Source organism: Lissotriton helveticus, chromosome 11, assembly GCF_964261635.1.
Source record: "Lissotriton helveticus chromosome 11, aLisHel1.1, whole genome shotgun sequence".
In the NCBI taxonomy this organism is placed as follows: domain Eukaryota; kingdom Metazoa; phylum Chordata; class Amphibia; order Caudata; family Salamandridae; genus Lissotriton; species Lissotriton helveticus.
The window spans coordinates 1,031,955,603-1,031,975,692 of record NC_136072.1 but is presented as its reverse complement, the minus strand read 5'-3'; the positions used below and the strand labels follow the sequence as shown (position 1 = coordinate 1,031,975,692).

Here is a 20,090-nt window from a genome sequence, read left to right as displayed (position 1 = left end):
TTATCACATCCAGAAATTATGGAGTGTGATAAAGTTTGCACCCTCAGTGAAATTTCATTAGGTTAAATCGGCGCCAATATAACAGGGAAAAAAGGTCCAGTTATTACTGAGGCATGCATTAAGCATGAAAATCTACGTTATTCTTGAAAAAGTTGGAATAGGTTTAATTTATCACACCCGACAAATTCTGAATCCCAGCGAGTCGGATTTTGCGGGTACAATTAATTCCTACTATCCTGTGCTAGAAATGCTTGTGGTGTATATGAAACTGATGCCTTCTGAAAATTCATGGAGTATTTATGATTCTGTGTGTAACTTAATGATGAATAATAGTGATAAGAAAATAATATTATTTAAAAAAAGTATTTTGGGGTTTTCTGTTAATGCAGAATAATGAAGGCGCTTGGTGAAGTTGGTGTCCCTGTTCCGAAGGTTCTAACTTTGTGTGAAGATTCAAGGTAACTACGTAGCAGATGTTCAAGCCACCATGAAAAATAAGCAAAAGTAAAATAAGATAAAAGTCAGGATTTGAAATATTTAAATTGTATCTGTCTTATTGGAACATTGGAATGTTGAGAGCTCTATTAAAGACACTGGAGCTGATCCGGGCTTATAATGGCTGGTATAAACCTGGAGCTCCAACATTACTGTGTTTGTCTGTATGTTTCTTGCTTTTTAATTTAGAACATTCTACCCTTAGTGAGGTATACCAGTTGTTAAAGACCCGGCCCTCGTTATAGGCCCAAGCTGCAACCTGTATAGCCCTTGGCCGCAGACTATAAGGCTATATAATTGTTTCTGGGAATTCTTGTAAGATTCATTATACAAATTGTGAGAACAATAGTGAGAGAATTAGCATCAATAGAAAATAATTGATAAAACTATAGATATAATGAAATAAACCTATTAAACGTGACTTAGCAGAAACCTCCATATTTTTCCAACCTCTTAGTGTAATTGGAACCCCATTTTACCTTATGGAGTACTGCCCTGGTCAGATCTACATGGACCCTTCCCTACCAGGGCTGGAGCCACACCAGCGAAGAGCCATCTATGAAGCTATGAACTGTGTCCTCTGTAAGATTCATAGTGTGGACATCACTGCTGCAGGACTCAATGACTATGGCAAACATGGTAAGTTTTGTCAGGTGAATTGCTTCTTAGTTTGTTCACATTCCTAAAGTAAAAGGAGAAGTGGCATATGGCCATCAAGCATTACTTTGCGGGCAGTTAAAGAACATACTGTGCTATGATTTCTCACAGTTATGCATGACATAAGGAGGGCCAGACAGCTCATACTATGCCCGATTCAAAAGTTAACCCTTGCTTTATGTCACCCTGTTATTGTGCTCCACCACATTCCTGCATAGTAGAGCCCATTGTATGCAGTTATGTAGAATCTGTCTTGACTACATCCCATGGCAGGAGATTCTACATTGCTGGTTACTGTAGTATTTCCTAACACCTTCCATGTAAACGCCAAAGCTCAAATGTACCCAATATGCACCTTATTAAGTTATCCAGCTTAGAATGTATATCGCACCCTTTCATAGGCAATTAGTTTATTAATTGGACTACACATTTATCCATAATTTCTATAAAACCCTAAAATGTCAAATTCCCAACTTCAAGCTCTTAGGCGTGGGGGGATGAGAGGAGAGATGAAGATAACTTAACTAGTCCTTGCATTGTCCTGGAGATGGTGGCATAAACCTATGTCTTAATAGTAATTTCAATGAAGGAAAGTCAGTCATAACTACTGTGATGCTACAACCTTTAAGGATAAAATATATGAATACATTTACCAGTCTGAGGTAAATGATTGAACTTTGAAAGTTCACTATTAAAAGTATTCACCAGCATATAATTGTTTAAATTGATTTAAGGTAGTAATTATGCAAAAAAATATCATATTTACATTTAAAAAAATCATATACACTAAAAAGGTACAATATAGTGATTCTTGGTTATACATAAATGTAAGATGTATATAGCAAATCATTCAGGTGAAGGTATTCAAATAAATTAGTAAATTGCAGATGATTCAAAGAAAATGATTCATTTCTGAACTATATCACTCTCGTCATTCTTTTCTTCTCATGAACTATGCTTCATTGGTCATTAAATCAAAGGAACTCCATATTTTGACATGCTTTTTTCAGTGCACCAGTTCTCAAAGCATAACAATACTCAGATTTACATAAACAAATCATTTTCTGCTTCCAGTGCTTGAACTGGGGGTGTGCAGGGAGTGTTAATACCTCTTTCCACTTTGAGTTATTAAAGAGCAGGCTCTTAGCAATGCAATAAAAAATAATTGCTTATTACTTTTTCCTAAACTGCTCACATGCAATGTACTCTCAACATCTTAGTCTCTGGCTTATGTTTAATCAACACTGACAACTTCGGAAATAAATCTAAAGATAGCTTCCCAGTATTGGCTTGGACATGCCCACATCTTATGTAGACAATTTCCTATGTTATCATTGCAGCGGTTAGGGCATTTATTAAAGATTCTGTGCTTAAATGTATGCAACATGCCAGCATGTAATGCAGCATGAATTTTAAGTCCGATTACATGCATCTCAGATTGGCGCCAGGAAACAGGAAAAAGTGAATTCAGAGATTTGCAATCTAGTGGTGGGAGAAATAACCAGTCATTCAGGTTTTTGGATAATTTATTCTGGCCCAGTGAGTCTTTAACAGATTCTAAAAATATGCGGTAGTGCCGAATTACAGAAACAAAAATTCTGTTTGGAAAGATTTTCTGAACAGCAAGCTTGGCGGATTCTGTGAATTTGTTTACAGAGAAAGGGCACCGACTACTAACATTTGGCTCTATGGAAAGATATTGATTTTGAACACAGTTTTTTTAAAATTTAAATAGCCCTAATCTATAAATTTATCTGACAATAGGACATATTTAATTGATCCCTAATCTGCTTTTACTGCTCGGCACTTTTCATCGGTTAGGAAGCCTAAATCACAATCTTAAACCCATATCTGAGTGTACCAAAGGAAAGGTATGTGAATTTAAAAAGGCCTTTTTTCTCCCTATAAAAATCTTATATCTGACAGTTTTCAGATTGTGAGGAAACTTGAGAAAGCAGGGAAGTTGAATGTTTATCACCCAACATTAAAAGTAATACGTTATCTGGGTACTGCAGATAAGTTCCTAATGAAAATATGTAAAAATATTGTGCTGAAGCAGCTTCATAATAACATCTAATATTAAGGAGTGTGAGCCCTCTCTCTTTATGTCCATATAGAAATGTTTAAGGGTATTTCCTGTTTTTTTAGCAGACAAAGCTGTTGATCCTGCTTTCTATTTTGGTACACTATTTAGCTTGTAATGGAACAGTAAATTTGAGAAAATTTTATCATGGGCTATTTTCCTCATGATGAACAGTGATAAATCCTTCCATCTGTCCATTATTGTAGTCACTTATCTAAGTAATGGGTGAAACGTATAGCCCTATAACTTGTAAATGTAAATGTGTGTATACTTGTAAAGCGCAATATCACCTGAAAGGTATCTTGGCGCTGTATACCGCTGTGGAACCCTTCCTGGCTTTCCCTGTGAGATGCCCCCTTACTGGGCACCTCCAAGGTGAGGCCAGGCATCCTAGCGCTTTCGGGGCCGTTGTGGAGATTAAGCAAGCTATTGCCCAGAGTTGCAGAGTGGGACCCATGATTAGAGTAGGCACCTAGGCGAGAATTATCGAGTCTGTGGATATTGAGCCCAAGACCCTGCCGCCTCGGGAATTGAACCCTGGTCCCGGGCCAGACCTCTGCCTCAGGGTCTGCCGCTCTAATCGGTGAGCCACACTTCTCCACTCTAATATCTTTTAGGTATCTGCTATAAGAATTGAAGAATTTGTGGAAGGGCAGTAACTGTAGTAACAAATTATACCTGGGTCTTACTTTAGTTCATTCAATAACAACCCAAATCAGTGGAGGTGGCAAATTTAGAGCCAGTTTTATAATATTTCACTCCGCTTGTAGGCATAACATCAGTATATAGTTTTAATTTTACTATCACGTTGGAGGCGTGGCCAAGTAACATGGCTGACAGGATGTGAGCCTTCGTAGCTGCCAGTCTGCTCGCCTGAGAATCCTGGTAATATCCTGCTGCAACTGGCCTTCGTTAGTCAAAATTGATGCACACCTATCTCTGGAGTGCGATGAATCGCCCGGGAGACAGTTGAGAGCGGGACTCGGGCTCCAGTCCGTTAAAGAGATCGCAGCGGTCCAGGGGCCTGGGAGTGGCCAAGGCCCTGCGTGAGCACTGGAGTCTGGGGCGCCCAGTGGCGGGGGTGCCACATTTATGGCTGACTGGTTGGGCTTTGTTGCCCGCCCCTCATCTCACCTCCTGAGCGGTGTCGGGGCGCCATCCGGAACGGGCCTTGATCCTGGTCCCGGATGGGCCGGCCCAGCTGAAAACAAACGGTGGGGCGATCTCGCCACGTCTGCGCATTTGAACAGTGCCGGAGAGGCTCAGCGGCAGGAGGTGCGTGATGGGCTTTGGGGCGTATTGTGGTTTAGGACCTCCTAGCAGTTTCGGCGGCGACGGAAGGGCCACGAGGTATGAGGCCCAGCTGGAAGAGGTTACTACCATACTGGTGAGGCTTGCATGAGTGCTGCACTCAGCTTTGAGTGGGGCGGGTGAGCCCTGTTTTGTCGCTCTGGCCGATCCAATAACCAACTGAACTTGTTAATGGGCCTGAAGGAAGACCCCGCACCAGCGTAAGAAGATCCCCTCTCCAGCTTGTTAGGAGAGGGGATGAAGACATCTGGGGATCCCCTGCTGTGGGAATTAGAGTGAACTGTCTGGTCAGCATAGCCAGTGAATTAGTGTGGCCTGGTCATTGGGGACTGCTGGCTGACTTTGGGGAAGGGGCCCTGGGGTTTGCCGCTCTGATCGGGCGTGGAGGTATTGGAGGGCAGCTGTGGTGGAAACCTCGGGTCTTGAGTTGTCCTGACTCTGAACAGTCCCCCTCCCTGTGGAATTGGGGGGGACCTCCCACTGTGGTCTATGGGGGGCCCTGGCTGATTGGTGATACCAGTAGAAGTTTGTGGCCTAAGACTGTGACTCCACTACGCCTGGGTAAAGGCCAGAATGCGAAGCGGTTCAGTGGCGACCTCGAGGGGCAGTCTGTTCCCTTTGGACAGAGAGTGCTGGTGGGTTAGCAGTAATTTCAATACTTCGGATTTTAGTGAGCAGACAACCTCGGCCAACCCCGCCCACTGCAATAAGAAGAAAGTTAGGGGGAAATACCAACACAAAACACAAAGAACGAATGACACAGACGTAACAAGCCTACCTGGTAACCTCTTGCAAGGATACAGTGCAAAATAATATTGCTACCAGCGCCTGACCAGGCCCTAGCTTTAGGCTACGTGATTGGCAGACCCGGCTCGGAGTACAGCCGAAGCCACCTTACGCTACACACGTCGCTGGCGGATTCCTGCTGCTGTAAGGGCCACAATGGTGAATGATAAGGCGCAGAAAGCTGTAGGTGCCTATACAATTACTCAACACACAACCCGAGGCACCCTTCGCAGAGATTGACGATGCAGACTGGGGGCGTGGGGCCTGATGATGAAGAAGGAGAACTGGAACCCACTAAATCTGATCTCATGGCTGCCATTCAAGGGTCCAGAAAGGTGTCAGAGGACCACTTTGAGACTGTTTCCATTGATGTTAACCTGCTAAGGACCGATCTTCGGAATGTGGCTGACAATGTGACAACAGCGGAGGCTGATATATTAGAATTGTGGGGAGATGTAGTAACTCTCAAACAGCAGGTGGCGCAGATGACAATGACCACGTAGGCGTTGGAGCGGCGTGCTGAGGATGCCGTGGGAAGAGCTAGGCGTAGTAACATGTGTGCTAGGAATTCCCGAAAAAGCTGAACAAAGCACACCTGAACAATTCCTAGAACAGTGGATCCGCACGCAGCTCCGACCCGCCGGACTGTCTCCCCTGTGATTGAAAGGGCCAATAGGGCGTTGGTGCCGCCCCGGCCTCCGGGAGCTCAACCCCGTGCACTGATAGCTAAATACTTAATTATCTGGACAGGGACTGCATCTTGCGAGTGGCAAGAGAGCATCAGAACTTGCAATATGAAAATAATAAAGTCTCAGTGTAACCAGACTATACAAGACAGGTGCAGGACTTTGGAAATCCTATCTGGGAGTCAAACGCAAGCTACAGGAGTTAAAGTTACAGTACGTGTTGCTGTGCCCAGCTAAACTGAAGGTTCTTTCGGGGGAAGCGCACATTTTTTCGACTCGCCACAGGATGTTTGGGAATGGTTGGAGCTGCGGGGTGATGGCCTCCCATCTAGAGAACCCCGTGGGCAGAAGCGTGGATGGGGGTCTCGTCCGGGTAAAAATACTCAGCAGCAAGCAAACAGAAAATGGAGAGTGCAGGAACTAACGGAACAGACTGTCCCTAGGATTGCAGTGGGGGAGGATGGCTCGCCACAGCTGGTTGGCACAGTGGATCCTGGTGACGTGAACGCTCCGCAACTGGACGCAGTAGCAGAATTGGACCCCAGGGCACAGGTACTGGATTCAACGATAGACATTGTCCTGGAAGCTTTGATGGAAGATACCGCTGACCATGGAGGGGACTAGTGGGAAGACACTGATCACTGAAATGGCGAACTGCATTAGCATATTTGGTTATTATTCAGAGGAACTCTGCTCGAAAGGGGCATGCCCTGACTGCAGAGCTAAATGAGTATGTATGGAAAATGTTGCGGGAGGTCTAGGGTAGCCACCTTAGGGATTTCACCTATCTGCAGTATTATAGATGTTCACGTTTCCTGCCTGAAGCTTAGGGGTGGGCAGACTGGGGATGTAATGTGTGTTGCCCCGTTTGGGCTAAATGGGTAGCTGTGCACGTGCTGGCACGAGCAAGTGGTGGGCAGTATCGACTGAGCTGTTTGCTGAGTTTTGTCCCCCGGGTGGGAGAGGGGGCAGGGGGTTGTTTTAGTTTAAGTTCTTGTTTGTGGACTGTTCTAGGTTATGTTAATACAGTAGGTGAGATGGGGCAACACGATCAGCGACTACGGAGACACACGTGAGGTGAGGAAGCTACAGGGACATAATGCCAACAGAGGTTAACTTTCTAAGCTGGAATGTTAGGGGACTGGGCACGTGCACTAAGCGTCATACAGTTCTCTCTTTTATTAAAAGGCATAAGATAACAATTACATGTCTGAAAAAAAACCACTTTTATGATACAGGGGCTGAAAGAGTAGCGAAAAAGTGGAGGGTACAGATAATCCATTCTTATTCTACATATGCTAGAGGTACGTTGATATGGGTAGCCCCGGTTACCCCATTTACACTACAGTACATGGAGGCTGATGAAGGGGGTTGTTATGTCCTACTGAGAGGGAAACTTGATGGTAGGGACATAGTTGTTTTGAATACTTATGCTCCAAACATAGATTAACTGGCCTTCTATGCAACAATGCAGGTTTCGATCATGACGGAGCTAGATGTTCCGCTCATATGGCTGGGTGAATTTAATTGTGTCATGGACCCTGATCTAGACCAACTTCCTCCTCAAGCGGGAACTAAGCCATGCAAGTCCAAAAAATCACAAACTGTGATGGGGAACCTGAGTTTGCGCGATGTCTGAAGGATGCAGCACCCGGCGCGGAAAATATGATATGCTCTACACCCACTTATAACACTCGTAGTAGACTGGATAGAATCTCAATGGCAGAATCGCCCGATTTTTTGGGTAGCCGAAATAACACACTTGCCTTGATTCCTATCTGACCATGCGCTGGTGAGCTGTCTCCTGCACTGGAATAACAGAGAGCATGGACCTCGTTACTGGAGGACGCCGTTGGATCTCTTGGAAGACCAGGAGGGCAGAGCATCACTCTCTGGTGCACTTGACGATTTACATGATGGAATGGGAGGCAATGAAGGCGGTAGTCCGTGGGGCGGGTATGGGGTTAACATACGGAGTGCGAAGACAGCTACAGCGATAGCTACAGGACAACGAAGATGCATTAACTATTCTTCAAACAGGTTCCTATAGGCAGATTGATGTCCAAAGACGAGCACGAACATGGCGTGAGCTGTTGGCGGATTCATGGGACAGACTGGACAAATCAGTACAGGCAGAGGCCTCCAGCGGAGAGGGACAAATCTGGTCAATTATTTGCCTGGATTTTGTATAGAGAACAAGCACCCGCAACTATTGCATGTTTACGGACTGTGGCGGTTGACTCAGTGTTCGCTAGAGCTGATATCCTGGAACGATTCCGCCAACATCTGCAGAAGGAGAGGTGTGGCTCACTGGTTAGAGGCGGCAGACCTGTAAGCAGAGAACGGCCCGGGACCAGGGTTCAATTACCGACGCGGCAGGATCTTGGACCAGGGTCAACGGACTCGATAATTCTCGCCTCAGTGCCTACTCTAACCAGGGAACACACTCGGTAACTCTGGGCATTAAGCTTGCCTCATCCCTACAACGGCCCCCCACAGACGAGGGGATGCCTGGTTTCACCCTGAAGATACCCAGAAAAAGGGACCATCTCACAGGGAAAACCAGGACGGGTTCCCCAGCGGTCTACAGCGCCAGGACACTCGGGTAGAGTAACAGTGCGCTTTACAAGTATCCCACATTTACATTTACATTTTAAGGTATACGTGGTGGATCCAGCAGTTAGACCAGAATGCTATATCCCTTTCCTGGAGGGGCTCCAATTGTAGAAGCTCCCCACGGAAGCTCAGTCGGAATTAGAGAAGCAATTATCGACAGAGGAGATACTAGAGGCATTGGCAAACATTCCCAAAGCTAAGGCGCCGGGCGAGGATGGAATCCCTTTTTTTTATTTTTTATTTTATTTATAATTTCACAGTGAAAAAACACATACACAAAAAGAAAGATATCGATTCCAGTTCATAGACATAAGAAATACAGCAAAAAAAAGATAAATAAATCAGCACTGATCGTCATAATAAATATCAATAACCATACATGAGCAAAGACAAGCAAAAAAAAAAAAGGGGGGAGAAAAACAAATACAGAAATATGGAGGCTTTCAATCATATTCTACATAATTCATTCATATCCACAAATATAAATCCTCATAATAATTACGGAAAACACCCCAAATTTTCCGACCCAGTTGTTTCCTCCTAGATCCCTTAACTGAAAAGAGACCCCATTCCAGTTTGTATAAACTATACATTTTGGCTCGCCATTGTTGGAAGACAGGTGGATTTTCCTGTAGCCACTCAGTTGCTATACACAACCGGGCTACCGTTATTGAAAAAAAACCAAAATGTCGATGTTGATATAATACATCCACCGCCCTGTCTGTAGGAATTTTCCCCAGTAACATCATAGCCGGTGTAATAACTAAAGGCGTTTTAATAACTAATGACAAAAACTTTTCAATATCCACAATAAAGCTTTGAAGTTTAGCACACCCCAAAAAAATATGTCAACTAACCGCGTCATCATTCCTACGGCGAAAGCATTTGCCCTCATATCCACCCCCCCATTTTGCCATTCGTGCAGGGGTATAATATAAATCAAATAAGGTCTTAAAAAATTGGGCTTTTAAGTTTGCAGACATTAATGATCCTTTCACCAACATAAGCATATCCTCCAATTCAATTTCAGAGTCTCCTAAAGCAGTAACCCACTTCAACCTAACTTTATCAAGGTCATCTGGTCTTCCCGAAAGTAATATTTGATATAAGACTCCAATTTTAGCCTGACTTCTAACCCCTTCTACCACCATATTTGTTTGCATACCCACATTAAGGCGAGCCATAAAATCGCGAATTTGAAGAAACTTAAAAAAAATAGGTTCTAGGAAAAGCAATCTGGGCCATTATTTCCTCGAATGATTTACAGCCCTCATTATCCAGATAGAAATCCACCAAAATTCTAACCCCTTTCCTCTGCCACTTTAATGACATTTCATCTGAGAATATACCTGGTAGAAGCCTACAGGCCTTAAGGGGTGTATAGTAAGATATTTTCGCCATTGCAGTTGTTTTGAAAGTCCATTTCCAAACTTTAAATGTGCTAATCAATACTTTAAAACGTGTGCACTTGTAATAGCTGCCATCCAACTCAATAAATAAACATTGCTTTGCAATTGGGCCTAATAACATTTCAAAAATAGTAGGGGCAATAGCCCTATTAGCAGTCGTCTCCCCCATGATCATTACCCTAATTTTTAACAGAAAACAAATAACATAATAGAAAAAAAAATCCGGCACTGACATGCCCCCCCTATCAAGGGGCAGTGTCATGAATTTCATTGCCCGTCTAGGTCTACCTGGGCTCCAGATGATTTTGCCACACAATGATTGTAAATACTGTAACCTTTTTTTAGAAATTTCCAAAGGTATTGACCGGAATAAGTACAAAACCTTTGGTAGTACATTCATTTTGACAATATTGCACCGGCCAATAATAGAGAAATATAATCGTTCCCACCTTTCTAATGAACTCTTAATTTTGAAAGTCAACGCGTTCGAATTAGCATCCACCAATTCAGTCATATATGATCTGTTCTGGATCCCTAAATAGGTAACTTCTCTTACAACCCTGTCATCATTCCATACTAAGCTGTCCGAGCATAAAATCTGCATCTTTGATTCATTAAGTTTATAGCCTGTTACACTACCAAACTCTTTGGCCAGTCGCTCAATTTCTCCAATAGCAAGTGCTTGATTCCCTGTAATTACATCAATATCATCCGCGTATGCGAACACAGAAAAACAATAACCAAAAACTCGATAAGGTGGAATAAAGACACTCCGAGCCAGTTGTTCAATAAAAGGGTTAATGTACAGGGCGAACAAAAGAGGGGGACAGGGGCAACCCTGGCGGGTTCCCCGGGCTATACGCAACGAGTCAGAAAGCAATCCCATGGCAGATATTTTAGCCTTAGGGGCTACATAAAGAGACTGTAAAGCAACAATACATTTCTGACCAAAACCCAATTTATCCATAAGTCTCCACATATAGCTCCAATGCACACGGTCGAACGCTTTCTCAGCGTCAAGTAAAATAAGCGCTAACTTACTTTTCTCCACTCCTGCAATGTCAAATAAAGTTTTCACTTTATTTACATGATCAACCGTACCTCTTTTTGGTATAAAACCGTGTTGATATTGGGACACTAGGGGCGTTATAACTTTAGCCAATCGATTAGACAAAATCTTGGAATAGATTTTGTTATCAGCGTTTAATAATGATATTGGGCGATAGGATCCGACCAAATCCGGAGCTTTGTCTTTCTTGCAGAATACTGCAATCGTAGCATCCGACCAGGATTTAGGAGGATATCCCAGCTGCGCCATCTGCATAACTTTAAGCAGCTCATCTTTGATAATATTAAAAAACTGCCTATAGACCTCCCCAGGGATTCTATCAGGGCCTGCTGCCTTACCTAAAGCCAAACTCTTCACTGCACTTTCCAATTCCAGCATGGTGATCGGGGATTCCAATTCTTCTAGTTTTAAAGGATCTAATCATTTCAACCCCTCCTCCAGCGTTTCTGTTCAGTCCCCTTCTCCCTCCGCCCCATTCTGCTGCATGTATAACTCAGAGGAAAACTGCTGAAAGATCCTTACTGACCGCGCATCATACCTAGATGGATTAACTCTACCTACCTCGGACGTTGCACTCCAACACGACGATCTACGCCGCAGCGGTTTTTACCGTGAGGTACCCGACCTACGGGCGGACCTAGAACGCTATTGCTACCTGAACCATACTTAGATGGCCGATCCTTTTCCACCTATTCAGATCTCGAGTTCGCTTTCTTCGAGAGCGCTCCTCCTCTCTTCCATCCCCACCCAAGACAAGCAACCGCTGGGTTCCTGCCCCGTCCCCCGTCCTGATGAAGACCCCGCTACAAGGGGATAATTAGAACCTGCCATTCTTAAGGGGTCGAAACGTCGACAGCTTTTGGTTTCTCTTCAGCTCCACCCCACAAATTTGACATTGATTGTAATATGTGGAGCATGACATGTTCATAATTGATTTTTTTAACTGATGGTCTTTTTGTCTATGTTTGACTATATTTAGATAATACAGTGAGGCCGTTTGGCCGTGTTTTATGTCACTATCCTTTACCTACACCCCCTTCACGATACCACTTCCCTCCTTCCCAGGGGCACTTGTAAATATTCTGAAATTATTTATATATGCATTCTTGTGCCACTCAAGATATACCTACATTGTGATTAAATAACGATGTATGTGAATTAATTGTTTCTTCATTGTCTGTCACTTTGTATATATTATGTTTTCTTTTGCTGGGACCCCTTCTCTCAGTACTGAAAGATCTTTAGAATCTGTTGAGGTTCAGATTGCGATACCCCATTCACATCTCTCAACGCCCAAATATTTCTAGCCGACTCCTTCATCCGTAATCGTAGCGCAAGCTGCTTTCCTATTGATTCACCAAATTCACGGCTGTGCATCCTAGATATTAAATACCTCCTAGCGTTTTCTGCGCTCCAGAACCCCAAGACATTAGCCCTCTCCTTCGCCACTTCATCCTCTAATCCCGATAAATCGTTCAGACATGTGGCGATCCCCTTGGTTAGTGACGTTTCAGCCGCAGTCAAGCGGTCATAAAACGTCCCCAATTCTTTTTTTAAGCTTCTTTTTCTGCCATGAGCTAAAGCTTATACATTCCCTTCGGAAGCACGCCTTAAAGGTGTCCCAGACTATACAAACAGTGGCAGTTCCAATTTAATTTTACCAGACTTACCAGATGAAGCTGGTACAACCTCTCTTACATGCTCTCAATGAAGCCTTTGAGAAAGTCATACTACCCCCATCCATGCACGAAGGAGAAATCTGTATGCTCCTAAAGCCGGAAGCTGATGAACAGGACCCTGCAGCGTACCAACCGCTTACAATGATAAACACTGATGTCAAAATTGTATGTAAAATATTAGCTTAACGGCTGGGTCCGCATATGGCCTACCTTGCCCATGGGGACAAATGTGGCTTTATACCTGGTCGCAACGCAACCATGAATATTCTGCGTTTGGTGCATGTTATGAAAGAGGCGCAGGATGATACGAGGGAGAAGGCCTTAGTCTCTGTAAACCGAAAAAGCTTTTGGTACAGTGGACTGTGGATACCTACAGGAAGTGCTGAGAGTGATGGGATTCTTACCGCGGTTCCGTAGATGGGTTTGTACCCTTTACACAGAACCAAATGTTTGGGTGCGGCTGGGAAAGAGCAGGTCAGCCAAATGAGAGTTAGAACGTGCCACCCATCAAGGATGCTCCCTTGGCACTCATCAGGGATGCTCCCTGTCACCACTGTTATTTGCCCTGCTCATTGAGCCTGTGGTGGTGAGAGTCCGGAGAGACCTGCTACCATGGGGAATACAGATAGGGAATAATATCTCTCTGTGCAGATTAGGCTTTGTTTTACGTTACTTCCCACCCACATAGTGGTTCCTAAACTTCTGCAGCTCCTGGATGAGTTCGCTTCCTGTTCAGGCCTACGGCTTAATATACATAAATCATTAATTTTTTCACTAGCAGGGCTGGTGGCAAAGAATCTAGAGGTTCTGCCATGTCTCGGTTTGAAATGGGAAATTTATAATTTCAGATATTTTGGGGTCCAGGTGGCACATTGGGACGCACAAGTCCTAAACCTGAATATGACCAAGGTGATAGAATCCCTAAAGCGTTCAGTGACATTCTGGAACATTCTGCCGTTATCCCTGATGGGGAAGATAGCTGTGTCAACAATGGTTGTATTGCCTTGCTGATTCTATGCCCTACAAAACGCATTATGCAAGATTCTGTTGACGATTTTTAGACAAACTCATGTCATGGTTTCGCTATACTGGGCAGGGAAATGTAGTAGGGTGGTGCTGCACACCCTATCAAGTAGTTATAATAAAGGTGGCCTCGAGGCACCCAATCTAGATTTATACTACTATGCGGCACAGCTGCAACATGCAGCCCGATGGCTGGACGTTGGAGATAATTGTTAGAAGTTGATAAATGGGTGGGTGCAGCCGGAAAGTCTGCCTGAGGTTTTGGTTGAAGGTACGGGAGCATCTGCGGATTTGCCATATATAGTTAAACAAACAGCGTACATTTGACTTAAGTTTGTGGAGCGTGTGCTTGAACATGCACCGTTTCACAGGGAATTGAATCCTTTGATCTTGGCCCCAGTACGTAAAATGGTAGGAAACATGTTATTTCAAGCCTGGAGAGAAGGTGGCTGCCAGGTACTGGCTGATCTGTATGTAAAGGATACCTTTGTCACCTTCGAACAAGCATATGAAGAGTTTGGGATGGGATAAGGACAATACTTGCAATATGCGGGTCTAATGGTACTGGCTAAGGTGACCTGGCCCACGTACCCATAAGTCCCGGAAGTAACTGAAACACTAGACATATTGCTCACATGTGGGAATGGGAGGCGCCTGGTGTAGCTGCTGTACACTGCCTCGAGGGCAGACACAGCAGCGCCTCCCTTTAAGATGCGTGCAGCATAGGATGAAGATATGCAGGGTCCAACTGCAGATAGGGCTTGGTTGGGTGCCTGTTCCTTAACAAGGGTGGTATCCTGTAAAGCACGTCTAAAACTCATACATTACAATTTTTTGCATCGGGTAAATATGACCCCGGTTAGGCTACATTGTATTGAGCCCAGCCGCACTCATGAGTGCCAAAGGTGTAACGGGGCCCAAGCAGGCTGTAGTGGGTATGTTCCACAGGTTCAGGTGTAGATATGTAGACACCGTGGACCACATCAGGTACTTGTAGAAGGTGTTTATTAAGCAGAAGTCATAGTCAAGATTAAAGCCCCATCAGGAGCAGACTACTGGCCGCTCAGCCCATCCTTAACTGTAGCTCTGATGCATCCAACATTCCACCCACACTAGGATTCCAATAAGAATACACACACTGGGCTGAGCAGCTGGATACAAGTACATACATATAACAGAGAATACTACATTATCCCCTCCCTTTAATAATTAAAAGCAAAAGAACAGAAGAGTAAGCAAAGGGAAACTATACACAAGAAAAATATAAACTTCGAAGAAATCTGTGACCCAGGGATGAATATGAAAAAGCATCACGAGAGGGAAAACAGAAATCTAAATTATTAAAGAAGGAAGAAAGCGAAAAGAAATAAATAAACTGACACCATCCTCCTCCTTCAATAATTAAAAATTGAAAATAGAAAGCAATACTTAAATAGCTCAGAAAAGCTCACGACTTTTAGTAAACATAAGGGGACAACAAAACCCCAAACAGATTCATAATGAGAGAAACAAAATCATGGAAACTACTACTAGCATTAGAAGAATGTGGCAAAAAGTAACTAAATACGCCACACCTCTAGTAAGGAAACACTGTTGGACTAAGACCAACGTGCAAAACCGTTTGCGACTAAAACCCGAAAGTCACGACAAACAAAACCTCCTCACTAAAAAGAAATAAAATCCCAGGGCAGGGATTATAAACTTCATGAGGTAATGGGACTATAACCCACACCGAAAAGAAAAGCGTATAATTAGGGAAAATGGGACTCGGAACCCACATCTATCCCAGGACAAGACAGGGATAATCTAACTACATGAAGAGATCATGGGACTCAAACCCACACCAAAATGCAGCGCAAGAACATGGGTCATGGGACTTAAACCCACCCCAATCCCAAAGGATAACAAGAATGAACGAGAGGTAATGGGACTTGAACCCACCCCCATCCCAAGGCAGGGATAAATACCGTAAAAATGGGGGGATGGGACTTAAAACCCTCCCCCAAATTTAAGAAAAAGACAACATGTTCCAAAAAGGAAATGGGACTAAGCACCCACCTCTATGTTAAACTCAACTTTTAAGTTAACATTTTTAAAGAAAAACGAGCATTTTGTAGAAAAACATAAGCAGAGTACGAAAAATATTTACAGGTTAAATAAAATGTTTCACAGTAAATATTTCCTAAAATATAAAACAAAAAACGTTAACTAAGAGCCTTTTTGCTTAGATCGAGCTTAAAATGACAAGATGACAGAGGTGTGCCTGTCACCGGAATAAGGTAAACAAGTGCCAATTAACTTTTAATAACGATTGAAGACCTTAAAATTTCACAAATGTCATTGGTGTGCCTGCCACCGTGTTGAGGAACAGGTAATCCACAATCCAAAGGAACTTGCCTTCAAAAAGTACTTCGCAGAAAGTACAGCACAGACACTGACCACTGGAGACCGGATGGAGAAGGTTCTTTGTTAATGTGTAAGAAGAAACATGGCAGAGCTTCAATAGCTTTACTTAAACTGTAAACCAACCGGTTGAAATTCACCAGCAGAGGTGCATAAGCGCAGTCGGAAACTGAATGCCTTGGCTCTGCAAACGTGGCAAACATTACTAAATGTGAGAACAAGTCCATGAAGAAAAGAACACTGTACTCACACGAAGAATAAAAACATCGCAGGTGGTGGTGGTACCAACAATCAACCTTGTAATATCCCTAAAAACCGAAGAAATCCTTTTTTTGAACAGCCACTTAAAACACAAAACAAAGTGGCATTGGCTACGGAAAAGAAAATGGCGGCACGTTTCCGTACGCCTAGCCGGATGGCTCTCGGCGCGTTGCTGCTTGCAGGCATCACTAAACAACTGAATCATCCAGCAAGACGGAGAAAGCGTCACAAGGGCAAACCTTCCCTTCGCGCGATGCCTCAAGAAACGGTGAGTAGCGCGTGCAGGTTCTTTTTGAAATTGAAACGATGTGATGGCGTCGCTGGAAAATATTTGAAAATATGGAAATAAAGTGCTGCCAAAGTCAGCAAAACATACACATTTCCTTGCAAGAAAAAAATGAGTTGATGATACATTCTTATCCTTCAGGAAAATGGCACATCACGAGTGGTTTGGCAGGAAAATCTTAAACTCGCCATATTCAAACAGGTGTCCACACTGCCAAACAACAGATAGGAGGTTCATTCACTTCAAATACTGGTCATTTTAAATTTCACTGCATGACTTTAGAGAAAAAGAGTTACTGTTTAGACATAAGCATTTGTCACGCAAAGACAAACAGGAAGCTGATAAAAATCTCGAGCGGGCCATCAAATCTTGACAGTTAGCTCTGAGATTTAAAGTCCTTGAATGCTTGTTACTTAAAGCACAATTTAGCTCCACTCCGGTGGGCAAGGATGCACAAAGTCAAAATGGATTTCATTCTTTTCTTTAAAAATAGACAGCTTTCGTTTTTGACTTTGCTTAGTTTGAGGCTTGAAATTCTTTTTTTTTTTTTGTTACACATGCAGTATGTTAACTGAATATCCTTGAAGAAAACATACAGACACAGCTCACCTGCATTAGGGCTGTCCGTTGTGATGGACTCTGATGGGGCAGGCAGGTAGCAGTTGGTCTGGTTACTTGAAAAGAATCTTTTATCTTGAGGTGTGTGCTTCTTAATCAGCTTAATCATCATTTCTTTTCATTTAGTTGCGTTTTGTGCAGAGGTGTATGTGTACTGGGAACCGGTAGTGGAAAGAGTGCATGAGGTACTGGTATACGGATTGAAGTTTGTCTTCTACATTGTTTGTTGGGGCAGGTTCCAAGACCCAAAAAGAAAAAAATGGCATATAAATTGCTGCAGTTGGCTTTAGTGTTGGCCCGTCGAAGGGTTGCCATACTATGGATGCGTAATCAATCCCAAACGATAGAAAGCTGGTGGAGAGATGTGCAGGAGTGGTCATTGACAGAGGAGATACATATGAAGGCAATTAGAAAGGACGACAATGTAGAGGAAGATGTTAATTGTTGGAGAGAACTGTGTAGGGAACTACTCAATCCATCGGGGTGGAGATATGCATATCGGCACTAGTCCTAGTGGCAGCGGATCAGGTGATGTGACCTGAGCAGTACCGGAATACAGCTGAAATTGCATTTATATATATATATGAAATAAGTCATTGGTCCAAAGTATTACTGTAAAACTTGTAAAAACAAGTAGATAACACCATGCGTTACTGGTCTCTATAAATGAATACATATGTACTGATTGTAAGCTGAACTTAATTGTGCCTGTTCACGCTGTATTTGTTTTAAAATTAAATAAAGTTCATAAAATGTAAAAAAATCTTTACCATCACATTAATTGATGTCATTATTGCCCGAGATGTTCATATTGCTATTGCCAATGGCTGCAGAAAGCATACTTAAAAAAAATTGGTGAGAGCATTCCCCTCCTATGTACCTCTAATAATCCTGCGTACACTGAGTGTATTATAATTGTATCAGAAGAGCCTGTAGAGAGTGGCTTTATTAACCTTGGAAGGTAGGGATGTAAGAAAGATTATTTTCAGGATGGTAAAGAGACAATCCCACCGCACAGGTCAAAAGCCTTCAGTATATTAAATAATAGGTTCACCACAAACACTTTTTGTACTGTGAATAGATCTCTGACTTCGATTAAATAATGTGTTATAGTACCAGTATTCAGGTTAGGAATAAAACCGTTTTTATATAAATGGACCACCCCAGAGAGCATTAGCCTATTATTTATTAATTTAGTCAAGATCTAATAATAGGTATTTAAAAGAGTGGTAGGCCTATACAACTTTTTTTTCTTGTTACCTTCTCTAAATAACTTCTACAATTCAACTGAGGGAGGAATGCTGTTACCTACTAACAGGTGATTAACACAGTTTAGATTAGTTAACTAGGTGTCTAACAAATGCTTTAAAAAGACTCTGCTAAAAGGCCGTCTTCCCCTCATATTTTTTCATTGGGGAGATCAGGTATCACCTCCATGATTTTTTTCCCTGCAATAGACTGCACCAGGAAATTACAATTTTTTGCAAGAAAATTAGGGATTTCTGGTTTGTCTGCAAACTTTTCAGTTTCTCTACTGTCAGTAGTGCAATCTGACCGGTAAAGAGAGAATATTGTTGACACAGTAGCATTATATTTTCTGTTCCTTTAACCTGGAGACCATTGATGCAATTCATTATAGTATGTATTTTATTTCTGGGCTTCCTCTCCCTAGCATCCCAGACCAGCAATTTGCCTATATGGTCCTCTTCTTCAGAGCGTGTGACCTGTTGTAACTACATTGACATTTTTTGCTGTATGTATAGATCATTCTGCTTGTATTTAGCTTTCTTCTGATGTGCTTAGTCCTTCTTACTGCCAGACTGGATAGACCAATATGTAGAATCCGAAAAAGAAGATTTTAAATCCTCCAAGTGTAATCTTCCCCCACAGTGTGACCTTAGTCCGACCTAAACTACTGAGATATCATCAGAGTTGCCATTATCATGAAAAAACTGTAGTACAAAATTCTGAATATGAACAAGAAAAGTTTGATCTAGTTATAGAGTTTTATCCTTTGAGAGTTGATGCAGAACCCTGTGATATATATATATATCATAGTAAAATGGCTACATGGGCCAAAAAACAACTCAGGAGTTATGTTAGGGTTGAGCCTTTAAAAATGTAACATTACACTGGAGACCAAAGGTTACGATAGAAACCCGAACTTTTGTATAAGTGTATTTCTGTCGCTGTGCCCACCATTGGACTGAAAAATAGTAGTCATGGCCGGTGCTTTGTGTCTCATCTGCCGAGCGAAGCATCTCTATATCCTGCGTATTACGATATTTTAAACTCTCAATAAAAATGTTTAAAAAAAAAAGGGGGGAAGCATATTAAGAGTCTGCATTGATTACAAGAGAATCAAGATATTTTGATAGAACTGAAAAGTAAAAAAAAAGAAAAACGTAAGATAGAATATATTCTAGTCTGGAGGCAGCATTAATTTTGTGGCTACAAAAGTGAAATCCGAGTATCTGGGATAATTATTCCTTCATCAATCAGACCTAATTCCTGTTGAAAATATTTTATAGTCTTATTGGTTTTGGTTCTGGTTTGGCCTCAAGTTTTATTAGAGGAGTCAATTTCAGCAAGTAAAATGTAGGCGAAATTGATGTCTAATGTAATATTGTTCTAGTGAAATGCCAAATCTAATAATGCAACAATAACTCCTGACTATCACTCTTGTTGGCCCTTCCCAGAGGAGAAAA

The 20,090-nt window shown here is 42.6% G+C and overlaps 1 protein-coding gene across 4 annotated transcripts in view; it reads left to right on the top strand.

Moving 5' to 3' along the window:
• ACAD10 (acyl-CoA dehydrogenase family member 10) overlaps positions 1–20,090 on the top strand; it is a 524,903-nt gene that overhangs the window by 342,823 nt on the left and 161,990 nt on the right. For all 4 annotated transcript variants that reach the window (XM_078667441.1, XM_078667438.1, XM_078667440.1 and 1 more), the window contains 2 exons: positions 390–458; positions 953–1,134. In XM_078667441.1, the coding sequence (XP_078523567.1) occupies positions 390–458; positions 953–1,134 (251 nt within the window). The remainder of the gene's footprint in view (positions 1–389; positions 459–952; positions 1,135–20,090) is intronic.